Below are 14,716 nucleotides of genomic sequence, written 5' to 3' on the forward strand. Positions count from 1 at the left end.
ATTATCAATAAAGTGGCACTAACTTGTTGGAATGCGAAACACTGCAGAGACATTACATAACGCCGCCTCCCACACACACATCCCTGGTGGCTACTCTCTGGCAGGTTGGATATGGCTCCCACTGCCTGTTTTAAAAGAGCTTCGTTCTCATGCCTTCAGCTCGGAAGCGCATTACGGGGAAGGACAGAAAGACAATCGCAAAACAAAACAAAGATGTGTCTGTAGGAGCTCCACCGAGGGGTATTGTTTTCATGGCTCACAAGCCGGAGTGTGTCAGGTGCTCGGCGCGCCCGAGGGCTGCCAGAGAACAGAGGTGCCCTGGGCCTGCCTGTCCCCCGGGCAAAACCCACAAACGAGGTTGTCTGCTGATGCTTCTAACCAAAGCAAGTCCAGTAAAGCAGCCACCAGCGCAGCTGGGGATTTTAGTGGAGCAAGACTCAGGGACACAACTGCAGCCTCGCACCTGGGATTCTGACCCACCCCGGCGTCCCATTCGCAGTCCAGAACCCTGGTCAGCACTGCCGCCCCATTGGTGGCTCGTGCAAAGTTCCCTCACACGTGAGCAGTTTTCGCTGGCCCTGTCCGCTTGAGCCACACCTGAGCAGTCGGCTCCGATCTCGAGGGCTCTGTTTGGGAAAGTAAAAGGTGACTGAAATTGCAGTAGTCCCTATATTTCTGCCCATCCCTCCCTCCTCGCCTTCATCCGCTGGAGGGAACAGAGCTTTGATGAGATGTGGATCATGCGCTGGCTTGTGTCATTTTCCCACCTGCCATGAAAGCCACATTGCAATATTGTCTGTAGAAACAGAACTACTGATTATCATGAGGTCCCTGAGGTCCCCATAGTAACATGAAACCTGTCCTTCAGTCACCAAATTTCCAAAGCTTCCTAAGTTATCGCTGTCCCTGCATGCTGAACATTTGTTTTGATGGTAACTGATATTTCGTACGGGAAATCGATCAAGTCTGCACGTAATCAAATAACTGCAATCCCTAGGAATCACTCAGCTAATTGCCTGAAAGGAGAGCCTGTCTCTCTGTATGCAGTTGTTAGATTAGTAGCCTAAAAATGACTGCAGGAACATTCATATATCAGCCACTTAAGTCAGATGCACTATGGTTTTCTCAGATATGGGTCCAGATGTGCAACAGAACCTGTCTGAGGATGATGTATCCTTATAGTGTTTATCCCCAAATAAGGAGGTTCCCCTAAAGGCCCTAAAGGCCAAGTAGGATGCCACCTGTGTGAACTGTTAAAAGGATTACATCAGCCCATGCATTACCAGCACAATCACCCCAGACTGTTGGCTAGAGATGAAGTGATTGCTTTGTGCAGTCATTAGGCTTCTTTATGTACTGTATCACCATTATTCCCCAGAGCAGGAATCATCAATGCTGTGCATTACCAGAGGCTTTCTCATATTCATTACTTATTAATTGTGCACAGAATTCCAAGAGCAGCTTGGATTTGAACCTTGTATTTGTGTTACAGCGCTGGCTCAGGGGATAGCATGCAGTGCTTCAGCTATGGCACTTCCAGCGCTGAAGGGGGGAGGTGCGTTATTGCTGGCACGGGCTGAAGGTCAGGGGAAGTATCAGTGACAGGAAGTGTCATGCTGCCAGACTCGGACTAGCTTACCTTGGTAATGAACGACCGTGCTGAGTGACACCTGGCCCATCTTAAAGATAGGCTCTGAGAAAAAACAGATCCCCCCCCCCGACCCAAACCCTCGCCTAGCTCCCCCCATCCAAGCCTGCTAAATGCACACCCTGTGACTAGCCATGACCTCACTCCCTGGGACAGAGGGAGCTCCAGAGCCATGTTGGGCAAGTACTGTCAAGTGCACTGTCAGTCAGTCTGCAGCGGAGATCCTCGTGCAGCAGCTAATCTTTCTCAATGACTCTGCACCATGTGTGCTCTATTTTTTCTATTTTAAAATTGCCAAAGATTAGCGTGTTGTTTGTCTGAGCTAGAGGTGCTCACCTCTGGTTGCGGGCTTTAGAAGGAGCTCCAAAACCACAGGGCCTAGAGGCCCAGAACAGTGTTAAAATAGACCGTTCAGTCAATAATTGAATGATGAAGTCATCGCGGATCAAGGGGAGAGAAAGCCAGACGACAGAGGAGAGTCGGCTGGGCAGTGCATAGGTGTTGAAACAGTGGCTGTGATCACACGTGTCACACAGAGAGACTGGGCCGAGCGGGGCTGTGACGCCGTAAAGCGTTTCTCGTACCGCCGCTCCTCCAGGCTTTGTGGTTTCTGCCCGTAATCTCCTCGTTTCTGGGAGAGTGTGGACACCAGAGCCGTGCGGTCACAGCGGTGCCACGGCAGCACGCTTTGATGTTAAAACAATTGAGCAGCACCAAATGGCCACCCAGCAGAATGGATGTTTTTTTTTCGCCCAGGCAGCTGGCTGCAGGTGACATTTTCAGGCAACTTTTTCCACGTCCACAGTTCGAATAACAAGATCAAAAGTGGCCTTGATCTGAGAAACAGCGAGGGCTTATTGCAAATGTCACATGTGGTCTCATGTTCTTAAGGTTGGAGATGAGATGAGGCCATTCTGCTAATCGAGTCCACTCAGTAGTATAACACTTGAGGCCATACTCTTCACTCTACTGCTGTATCATGAGTAGAGGGTTACAGGCAAGGGCCCATCCAGCCTGTTTGATAGTGCGTAGTTATTTGATCCCACACTCTCATCCAGTCAATTTCTTGTAAGGCTTCAACACCGTGGCCAGGTAGTTAGTTCCAGACTCACACAACCCTTTGGGTAGAGAAGTGCCTCTCACTGCCGTTTGGAAATGCGCTAAAGTAGTAGTTTACTACTTGTCCCCTCTTCATGTTCCCCCTACAAGCTGCCCGGTTTCACCAGCAGAGACAGGAGCAGGCCTGCCCTCAGTCAGGATCCACCACATCGCGGTTCAGATCTCGCCCAGAGACACGGCCCACAAAGCTCCACAGAGCAAGCAGGGGCAGGCCCAAAAAAAAACCAGCCTTAATCCAAAAAAGAAATCTGTGGTCAGTCCTGCTCTATTACTGTGAGAGCAGCCCGTTACTTATACAGCCGTGTGCGCTTAAAGTGAACATCTGTCGCTGTCGGCACCAGACCCTCTCACTTCGGTTACAGTTGCTGTTGTTTCCCACACGAGAGGCAGAGAGCGCACAGATGTGTCAGTTCGGCTGTTGATCTATTTTAGGACGTGTTGGCTGATGGTAGATAATGTGGGAATCACGCGGATGGGAGGAGGGCGGGACGACGCGCCGCTGAATCAGGGCCCGACTGCCAGAGTAACTGATTTTTCGACACAGGCGCAGCACCTGCAGGTCCTCCAGGAAGCGGGCTGCAGGTGGCCCATCTCCTGCCCCCCGGGCGAGGGGCGCGCGTGGGGCTGCCAGGGCACGGCCACATCCCCAACACCGCGCGCTGTTGCTCAGTACGTGCGGGAGCAGTGCCCCGCTGTTTCTCGCCTGGCTTTTTTTATTGTGTCGCACAGCGGTGAGGTTTTTTTCCCCGAGCTTTCTCCTCTGCCTCCATGCCCGTCCTGTTTCGTCTGTTCTGTCCTCTTGTAACAGCAGGCAGGGCCCTGACGCCCCCACACCTCCCCGGCCCTCCTCCTCTCCCTCCTTCCCAGCCAGGGAGTGTGGAAGGACTGGCTGGTTCCTTCAGTCTGGGGAACAGTAACAAAAATAAAAAGAAACATTGTCCCTTCGGGCTTGAGTCCCCGTGTGTCCTCCTGCTCAGCAGTGTTGGCAAGCATTGGACCTGAAAAGCGTCTGTGTGTCAAAGACTGAGTAGCTGCTTGCTCGTGGCCCAGGCCAGTATGCACCTCTCTCTGAGCCCGTTATCTGATCCGATCATCTGAGCCCGTTACGGTGACCTCATCCCCTTCATTAGCTGAGGTTGTGTTTTTTAAAGCTTTGTTTTAAGCCTTCATTAACTACAACCTCTGCGCCTTTTGTCATGTGAGATTTCTTTCCCTGGAGCCACAGTGAAATCCACGATGACGTCATAGCCAATATTTTTATAGGCCTCGAAGCAGTGTGGCACATACTAATGGGTTGCCTGACAATGGCATTGGAATATGATACTGTGTTAGGTAGCATTTCATTTGAATAAAAGTCATTTGAAGTCTATAAATTAAAAAATTGCACTATTTAGCTACTGTTCCTTTGTTCCCCTCACTTTTTTGTGTTTATATGGCTGTTGTCCCACAGCTTGGATGACCTGTTTAATTTTGCTTCCTGTGAATGAATGGATCAAGACACTGACTACCCAGTGTTTGGCCCTAATTCTCCACCTGGCTACTCTAGAGCCCTGTGCTACAGGTTCTTCACAGCAGCTAACCTCCCAGCAGTCCAATGTGAGACTTCGACCGCAGTCTTAGTCCTGTCCACTGAGAGGCCTCTCTGTCTCTGTGTCTCCTGCAGGACGCCTCCATCGCACACCGCTTCCACCTGATGAGGGAGAAGCACCCGGAGAAGTTCAACAGCAGGTACGACCCCGGCCATCCCTGGCAGGGTGAGCACGCAGCACCATCAGCAGCTGGGCTGGTTTTCATGGATATCGGTGTTCTATCTGTCTCTCTGACAGGGCAAAACTTTGTTCGGCTCTGTGCTGTTACAAAATCATTCCTGCCTGTAGTTGTCCTCCAAAACAAGAGAGAGCAGCTTTAGTCACGAGCTCTTTTATGTTGTTCAACCATTGCTGTGCAATCAGTGTGCCTCAGTCTCACTCTGTCACTGTTGACGTTAGGGTTAGGGTTGTAGATAATGTGTACAAGCGCTGTCCGGTCAGTGTACCATGATCTGACTCTGTCACTGTTGACGTTAGGGTTAGGGTTGTAGATAATGTGTACAAGCGCTGTCCGCTGTCCGGTCAGTGTACCATGATCTGACTCTGTCACTGTGGGCTTTAGGGTTAGGGTTGTTGATGATGTGTGACCAGCACTGTCCGGTCAGTGTACCATGATCTGACTCTGTCACTGTTGACATTAGGGTTAGGGTTGTAGATAATGTGTACAAGCGCTGTCCGGTCAGTGTACCATGATCTGACTCTGTCACTGTGGGCTTTAGGTTTAGGGTTGTAGATAATGTGTACAAGCGCTGTCTGGTCAGTGTACCATGATCTGACTCTGTCACTGTGGGCTTTAGGTTTAGGGTTGTAGATAATGTGTACAAGCGCTGTCCGGTCAGTGTACCATGATCTGACTCTGTCACTGTGGGATTTAGGTTTAGGGTTGTTGATGATGTGTACAAGCGCTGTCCAGTCAGTGTACCATGATCTGACTCTGTTGCTGTTGGCTTCAGGGTTAGGGTTGTTGATGATGTGTACAAGCGCTGTCCGGTCAGTGTACCATGATCTGACTCTGTCACTGTGGGATTTAGGTTTAGGGTTGTTGATGATGTGTACAAGCGCTGTCCGGTCAGTGTACCATGATCTGACTCTGTCACTGTGGGATTTAGGTTTAGGGTTGTTGATGATGTGTACAAGCGCTGTCCAGTCAGTGTACCATGATCTGACTCTGTTGCTGTTGGCTTCAGGGTTAGGGTTGTTGATGATGTGTACAAGCGCTGTCCGGTCAGTGTACCATGATCTGACTCTGTCACTGTGGGATTTAGGTTTAGGGTTGTAGATAATGTGTACAAGCGCTGTCTGGTCAGTGTACCATGATCTGACTCTGTCACTGTGGGCTTTAGGTTTAGGGTTGTAGATAATGTGTACAAGCGCTGTCCGGTCAGTGTACCATGATCTGACTCTGTCACTGTGGGATTTAGGTTTAGGGTTGTTGATGATGTGTACAAGCGCTGTCCAGTCAGTGTACCATGATCTGACTCTGTTGCTGTTGGCTTCAGGGTTAGGGTTGTTGATGATGTATGACCAGCGCTGTCTGGTCTGTGTATCACGGTCTGGCTCTGTTGCTTTCGTCCAGCAAAGGCAGGTGATCACAGATTCTGTTTGTTTTATTTTTCTATAGCACATCACATTTGTTACCTTATTTCTTACACTTTGGGCAAGAAAGAATGAAAATGGAAAAAAGGGCTAGCAACTCTGAAAAATGTAATTTGTTTGCCTTTCCCTTGGTGAATATAAAGCAGATCTCTAGGGGATAAAACTATTCAGTGCTCATGAACTACCCTTGGGAGAGTGTTAAAAGTACTTATGGTACTTACAGGTGGCGAAATTACTTACACTACCATTCTCTACCCTGGGTGATCCACTAGAGCAGGGATCCATGACCTCACAGATCAATCCCGTGTGCGATCCCATGGCTAGGTGCTTGGACTACGCCTAACTTGAAACACCAGTCTGATGTCATTCTTCGGGGAAAGTGCCTCGGAGCGGCTGCATTATCGAAAGGACTGGTGCAACCAGATGCAACTCCAGCAATCGGAGAAGCTGCTGTTTATTGAATTGCTTTTCGCTTCATTTACATCACATGATCCTGTAGCTACACTATAGCTAGCAGCAGGTCTCATAATATGTCATTGTTGTCGACCATTACTTCTAGACTCTTGGTAGAGCGAAGAGAAAAGGAGAGTTTAGCATCACTGGCTTCTGGGTAAAGTTGTGCATCGCTCAGTCTTAGTTTAGCTGTCCTCTCAAAGTAGAATTTCACCTTGCTACAAAGCTTTTAAACAGCAAGCCAGCCAGGAGTTTAAATTAATGAACTTTCACTGCATCCTGTTTCTTGTGTCTTTGCTGATGCAAATAATACTATAAAGGTCATTTCTTATGGCAAAACTTTAGTTTCCTTTTTAAAATCTGATTGGATGACTTGTGTTGTGTCTTCAGCAAAATGGGCCCCATAGAGGCCTGTGGATTTACATGGTGGTGATTTGTTGTGACTCTCAAAATGTTGTAAAATCTCACCAACACTGCTGTAACCCTGGTGAAACTGAGGGTTCGGTCTGTGCAGGTCTGAATAGCTGCTGTGTTGATAAAACACACCCAGTGAAATCTGCCTTCCCACAGCTAACACAAAGGAGCTCATTGTCTTCTGTTTACAACTCCTGCTTTTATATTTACATCGAGATTTTTCTTTTTCTGTGCTCGGCATCAGATGGTGATAGAGAGCTCATGATGAATAAAACATTCTCATTAAGTACCAGTATTATGTAATTGGCTTCCTGTCATATTATCAAGGGTACATTTCCAGAAATGACGCAAGCAGCTTAAAGATCATTCATCGCAGAAGAAGCCTCACAATGGATCGAATCTTTTATTAGAATGAAACAATCGTTAATTGTTCAATACAGTGGAATTTGATAGGAAAATGTTTTGTTTAGCTTTGCAAGCTATTAATCATCAGTGACTTCAGACATTTGTCGAAGCAGTGCTGGTCTTCAAAAGCTCAGAATGCAAGAAACGTTACAAGTCAAAGCCTTTTGCCCTATAATGCCTATTTAGTTGTTAGAAGTGTAATGATTTAATGTAGAGAGTAGAGTAGTTTATTGCAACATGTACGTTGGAATTCTTAATCGTGCTGATCTCTCGGGACATGCACAGTACAACAGACAACACTACACAATGTAGACAACAGGAACAATAAACATATTGTGGAAAAAATAAATACATTTGTCGTCGTGAGACTGAGAGAAAAAAAGGGTAGACTATGCAAAAAGTGCAGAGTGCGGATGTGTATGTGTAATGGTGACCGTACCTGTCGTTCAGCACATGTCTGAGGCCTGCTCTGGGCGGTGCCTGCTGAGACGCTCTCTGAAGTGCTACCTGTGAGCGCGGGGAGCTGGAGGGAAAGCGTGGAAGAGTCAGGCATGAGGTGATTCAGAATCAGGTGTATTGGCCTCCAGGCTCAGTGAGCCACCCAGGCTGACGGCTCCATAGACGCAGGCACAGATGGATCTGGGACGAAATTCGGAATAAGGGGGAAGGTGTTAGCTGGGGCAGTGTTCCACGGAGAACAGAGTGGGAGTCACTCAGTGCGCCCAGGGATTAGGAACATTAATAGAGTGAACCAGCTCTGAAACAGCGCAGTGTTACAGCTCTCCAGCGACTCCAGTGACTGTTCCCTGTTTGGAAGAAGGAAGCTGAAGGAGTGAAGCTGCGGTCTGTGATACACATTTTACTAGACTTCTTACAATTACAGTTAACTGTATAAAACTGTGGGAAATATTTGCTTGCACAGGCACTACTTTCTAGAATGACTTTACTTACCAGATTATCATGCTTTTTTCTTTGTTTTTATTCACATGGGTTTTGGGATATGGCATGGCTTTCCCAGCCTTCTCCAGCGCCAGCTGTGACTCTTAATGGTGTTTCTGTAGTCCCTGTTAAACAGACGCAGATGCTAGACAGCTGGGAGTGATGGGATTGCCCAGCACGCCCTGCGTGTCTGGCCCTTTAGATGATAAATCTATGAGCAGCACTTGACACCAATGTCTAGCCACCCAGTACAGAGCCACACACTTCCATCTGCGTCAAGGTTAAGGGAGGTAGAGGAGAATCTTACCAACAAAACTGACCATTAGTAGCTTTAAATAAACAAAAAAGACTAAAATAACTCACTCAATCTTGCTCCACCAAGAAAGAAGATTAACCCCTCTCTACTGATTTTCTTGTCATGTCTGTAGTATAAAGTACAGTAGTTCTTTTAATGCCCTAGCTCCAATCCCCTGCTTTTAACTGGGTAATGTACTTTTTTTTCCCCCACATGTGGCCATGATGTCTGTAATGTGATGGGGGGAGATCCTCACAAATCACTTCGTCTGAAAAAATGAAAAGGATTCTGGTCATTCTAATTCAGTGACTGCTAGTCATCCAAGGATTGTCAAATTGTAGCACTGTGGGATTAACGGCTCGGGAAACAGAGTGGGTATAACACTTAGGTGTTAAAACCCTTACAAATTCCCCTCCTCCCAGTTCCCCAGCCTCCTGTATTAGCCTGATAGGACAGAGGAGGCAGTTTGATGTGGGTCTTTTGATCCTGATCAGGCCATTGTGTGTCTGAGCCTGTCTTCCCACCTCCCTTATTCACACACCAGAACAATGAGCATGTGTGAGTGCTGACACCTCTGAGGAGAACAGCTAATAACTCAGTTCTGTGAAAATACCAGCAGCCAGACAAGTCCAGCCAGCAGCCCCATTGCTAATAGCGGCAATCTGTAAGACAATGCAGAAGGCATTCTCTGAATTTCAGCCCCTATTCTCTGTGCTGCCTTTGAGAGCACCCAGGGGGATCACAGCCATGTGTGTGTCACAGACCTGTTGCGAAGTGAACTTGTGCTTTGTTGTGCAGTGCTGCAGCAGCTGTGATGAGATCAAGAGCTGGGCCCAGCCTGTATTGACACTAAAGAGCTCGGCACTTTAGAGCTAGGCAGTGGCCCTTTCAGTTTGTTTAGAACTGGCGCACAAACACACACCATTTACAAGAATGTTTTTGCACTGTCCCAAATCCAGTGGGTCTTTGTATCCATGATATACATGTGTATCAAGGCGGCATGGTGATGCAGTGGCGAGCATTGTGCCTTGCAGCGCTGGAGCCCTGGGTTCGAATCCGGGGTTGATTTCGCATGGAGTTTTTATGTTCTCCCCGTGTTCGCCTGGGTTTCCTCGGGGTGCTCTGAATCCCCCCAACAGTCCGAAAACATAACAGTGGGTTAATACTGGCCCTGGTGTGTGTATCTGTGTTGGTGTGTCTGTGTGTGTGCTCTGTGATGGACTGGCGTCCCATCCAGAGCGTATCCTGCCTTCTTCCCATTGCTTGCCAGGTTAGGCTCTGGCTCCCCTGCACCCTGTATTGGATAAAGTGGTTAGAAAATGTAGAGATGAATAAATATATGTTATTGCAACTCGAAAGAGATTCCCCCTGCAATACTACTGGAATATAGTATTCATGTTTCTTTCTTTTTCATGATTAACATGAAGGGTGTTTCCTTATTTTCTGGAAAGAAAGAACTCAAACAAAAACACACATTTAAATTGGGATTTAACAATTGCTACACATAAAAGAAACATACATGTACTGCCACTATGTAGCTTATTGTCATGCATTTAAACTTCTAAATACTTTCTAAAAAACCGCATGGTAAGGTACTATGTAGATTAGACAAGAACATCTATCTGGAAGCAGAATGGTAAAGATCGATTTGAGTTGAGCCTGTGTGGAGTTCTGTTTCATAACCCATTAGGTTACTGCCCTCCAGTGCAAGAAGCTGCAAGCTAGGAAATGAGCTTGATCGAATCTAGGCAACTGTTAAAGTACAATACCTACCTGACAAATAGCTAAATAACTCCACAAGCATTTGCATCTTGAGTGATTTGTTTAGTGCTTGCATCCTCCGGGCGCTGTTATAAGCCTGTCAAAACAAATTTCTCAGATGAAGCATACCACAAGCTTATCAGCAAGAGCATCTCACCCCGCCGCAACGACACGTCACAGCAAAACACGTCTCCCGTTGAGATACTGGCGATTGCCTGGAACGAATCGCCTGGTTTTCTAGTCGTATTGCTGGTGCAGCAAATGCTCTGAACATTTTAATATGGAATCTCCCTGTTGCAGAGCACATCAAAGACACTCATCGCAGACATGGAAAATTACAAGATGACCAGCTTTATTTTTTGTATTGCTCACCCCCGGTCCGCAACCCAGGACACGTCACAATGCATTCGTTAGACTGTTCCTCTGTGTGGAGCTTGTAACCTACCTGCAACTAGTCAGTGGCTGAAAGGGCTCGATTCCGGAATCATGTTCCAAAGACAGGAGAGGTAGGAATGCGCCATCTTCATCCCAGTCGGGATGGCCTGCATCTCTGCAGTCTGTGAAAGTCAGGCCTGATCCGCGCAGCGGAGCTGCCGTGCCTGCTGTTGACAGTGTGCCCGTAGACAGGCAGTGCCATAGCTGTGTAACAGTGCTGGAACACTGAGCACTGCATTCCCTGTGACTAACTGAAAGGGTTTGGAAACCAAAAGCTGACAAAATGCAGGGAAGAACTGTAATACCCTTTGCAGACATTCCAGCCTAAACATCTCTGCAAATTCTCCTTTGCTGGCTGGCTCCCAATGTTCCCAGCATGGCTGCAGTGTTGAGCTCTTTGACCTGCTCTGGGATAGCTATCAACCAGACTGTCAGTGGTTGAGATTACATTAATAATTAATAATTCCTTGCCTTTAGAAAGTACCTTTCATCCCAAAGGATGAAAGTGTTAAGAATTAGCATCTAAACCACGGTTTTGCCTACCTGATACGATCTCCTCCTTCAGTCAGTGTCAAGCTGCGGACACTGGCTGGGTGTGGTCAGCGGAGTGGGGTCAGTACAGACCTCTCCTCCCTCACACATGCCTCTGCTTGGAGCCAGGTATCTCGGGGAGAATCAGCAGGACAATTAAAACACACCCCGGACTCCAAACACAGAGCTGCTCCACAGTTGTTAAACCAGCCTAATGGGCAGATTGTTATCTATAAAGGCAGCTGGGAAAAAACAAAGGCTAGAGTCATGTCCTGGGGCAGCTGAGCAGAACAGCGCCCAGTAGGGTGCAGTTCCTGAGCCCACTGATGCTGCACGTCCTTCAGTTTCCCCCCTGCACTCCAGCGAGCAGCTTCCTGGACACGGACAGGCCAGCTCCCAGAGCTCCCAGCACTGACACCATGGCTGCAGGGTGGAGCTCTATGACTTGCTCTGGGATAGCTCTCCGCCAGGCTGTCAGTGGCTGACATGACATTGATTATTATTCATTCCTTGCATTTCAATAGTACCTTTCTTCCCAAAGGACCCTAAAAGCTCTTCACATCCTGGAGGGAACCCAGCACTGAAGTGTAGCCCCCACCAGCATCTCATCTTCATGGGGATCTTCAGGTAGTTCCGTATCATTAAGAATAAGACAGGCTAGTGGGACTTAGCTTCCTGGCTTCTCTGACTCGCGTTGTAGAGATTTTCCAGCGTTTTCTAAAATACTCTTCATTTCCTCAGTTTGTTTTCTGCTGAAGAAGAGAATGAATATTCTGGCTCTCAGATCCTCAGATTGCTTTTCACGTGCTGTGTCAACTGACATTCAAATTAACATTTCAGAACTGAGCACTTTAAGTTGCTTAGTGATAGATGCCTCTTTGGGTCCTCGCTCTGTGCCGTTCTCAATAGGCGATTGAGAGCAGCAGCGCCTGCTGGCTCAGTTCCTTTCTCTGTGGTCAAAGAAGGACTTTATTTCTCTCACTGGAGCTGCCTTGGCTCACACAGTCCAAAGGGGACTTTTGTAATCAATCCCCAGCTTTGCCATTAAGCATGCTTTCTTTTTTTAGTACATGCTGAGCAATATTTGCACCACACTCCTTCTATGCAGACTGAATCTCTCTGTCTAGATCCCTGGCTTTTGCTCAAAGTTTTGCAAAGTCTCCCCGATCAATTTAGCTCCTTGAAATAGGTGGCCAAACCTTTCTTTAGGGAGCTGAGCCCCGAGTTTCTAAGCATTTCATGTGATGGTCCTGGACTCTCTATTGGATAAGGCTGTTAGTGTGGACAGGGCTGGAGTCCAGTGTGCCACACTGGAGCTGTAAGGGAACAAGAGACACTGCAGCTCTTGTTCTCTGATCTGCTTGGTGCCTCGATCTCTTCCACCTGGATACAACTGGACAAACAAAAACAGAGCAGCTCAGTTGCTGTGCCTCTTGCTGCAGCAGTGTGACTTTCCGCTGCCTGATAATCAGAAAAAAAAGTCAGTCTCCTGCGCAGAGGTATCAAAACCTGAGGGTTCAGCGTGTTCTTTTCAGCTTGTTCGTCATGTCCAAATAAACATGCACCAAAAATGTGATTCAACTCTTTGCTTTCATTATGCATTTTATTAATCAGGAATGCAATCACCATGGGTTACCAAGCTCCCATTTAAACACATTCAGCCTTCGCTGATGCAGTGTAGCACTGCCATCTTTCACACTGCCACAGGTGCAAGGCATAATCTGAAAACAGTGCTCTTGTAAGAACACACATTTTCAAGGGACAGGTGTCCTTTTGACTCATTTAACCCATTTGGTAGTTAGGAGCCAGTGAAGGATGTCATCTTTGTTTTAAAGATGCCAGGAAACTGGCTTCAACAGCATTGCTGGATAGCTAGTCCCAGACTCCCTTGAATACTTGTGCAACAAAGTGCCTACTGTGCTCAGTTGTGCACAGTTTCCACTTGTGAACCCTGGTGTGAGTTTCAGGATCGATGCTGAAATCTGGGATGACTTTGTCGGTGTCTTTGAGGATTCTCGAATACTTGGATCAAGTTTCATGACTAAACACATTTTGGTTCTGTTAGCTTGCCAGAGTAGGACATTCCTTTAAACCCACAGCAGCAAAATGTTTTTTTTGTATAGGGGTGACTGAAATGGTGCACAATATTTTAAACGGGGTCTTTGTAGTGCACAGTGCGCTTTCTTGTTCACATTCTAGGCATTTAACTTGCTTTTGTCTGGAGGATATAAAGGATGTGTCAAAGTGAATGCCTACATGTCTCTCACAAGCAGCTCAAGCTCAGTGTTTCCCATCTTACATCTGTAGTTTATTTCTCCTCAGCCTGCAGCATGTTGTTGATTTCTGCCTTAGTGAGCACCTGAGTGAAATATGCATTTAGTGCATCAGCCTTTTTCAGCTTTCATCATATAACATTTTCCCATTATCTCTGAGACACTACTTACTTCATCCATTACTGCTCTTTTGATGTTGTGCTACTGAGAAAAACTCATTATTTATTTTAGACTCTGTTTCAGTATCCCTATCTATGTGTCTCTCAGCCTTCTTTATTCCCTGTGCTTGACACTTATTACATTTCTCTTCTTTAACTGGATGCTGTTCTGTTTCGAACGCTTGTATGTTTTCAGAATTGGTTTATTAAACCTTGGGGACACTGCTTTTCTAGCCTTTGATTTCAGTCTTGGGGGAAGTGTGTTCTGTGCTTCAGGTGAAATATCCTCAGACTCTTTCCTTCTGTCCTGTGCCGACTCCAGACCTGACTTGTCCCACATTCTACTTCTCCTGAGCTCTGTCTTGTTCCTGCAGTCTGCCTTTTTTTAAAAAACTGTGCTCCTTTGTCTCGGACTCACCTGCACAGTTTCAAAGCGCGACAAGTCATGATCACCATCACCCCAAAGGGGGCAAAGGGGGGTGCTCTCTCACCTCGGGTCTCCTCTCTCTATCCTGATGAGTTGAGAAGACGGGGTCGATACACTCACCGCCTCTTGTGGGTGCTCTGACGGACTGAGCGTGGAGGCTGTCTTTAGCCATGCCTGTTTCAGCCTTGAACACTGACGTTCCTATTGGTTTTTCCCAGGCTGTGTGAGGAAAGCTGAAGTCGTCCATGATGACGTGTTGCTTTGCACAAATGTTTCCAAACTCATTCTAAAAAATTTAATCTTAACTAACGTCTGGATTGGTGGTCTGAAGCACACTCGCATACCAACAGCTATGTCTTTTGAATGTTTTTATCAGAAGTCTGACCCATAAAGGTCTGGGGACGTGATTCACCCACTGTCTCCGTACCTGACTGCTGTTTTCACTGCACAGTGATTCGACTCGCACTGTCTCTTTGAAAACCTGTGTGTCCGCTACTGTTGTGTTTGTTGCCATCACTCTCTGGGAGCCACGTTTCAGCCATGCGGTTGCTTCTGTCTCTTGTATTCTGTTCCCTAAAACTCTTCACGCTTGTGAGCTGAATGGGAACAATAGAAGCTGGGGAGAGAGACAGTCCAAAATTGTGGAATATCACGCGACAGTCAGCCCCCAACC

At 47.2% G+C, this 14,716-nt stretch overlaps 1 protein-coding gene across 2 annotated transcripts in view; it reads left to right on the plus strand.

Moving 5' to 3' along the window:
- Positions 1–14,716, plus strand: part of dgkg (diacylglycerol kinase, gamma) — an 81,106-nt gene that overhangs the window by 48,464 nt on the left and 17,926 nt on the right. For both annotated transcript variants that reach the window (XM_088930664.1, XM_088930666.1), the window contains one exon: positions 4,431–4,495. In XM_088930664.1, coding sequence (XP_088786790.1) covers positions 4,431–4,495 — 65 coding nt within the window. The remainder of the gene's footprint in view (positions 1–4,430; positions 4,496–14,716) is intronic.

This window comes from Atractosteus spatula, chromosome 13 (genome assembly GCF_055471065.1).
Source record: "Atractosteus spatula isolate fAtrSpa1 chromosome 13, fAtrSpa1.hap1, whole genome shotgun sequence".
In the NCBI taxonomy this organism is placed as follows: domain Eukaryota; kingdom Metazoa; phylum Chordata; class Actinopteri; order Semionotiformes; family Lepisosteidae; genus Atractosteus; species Atractosteus spatula.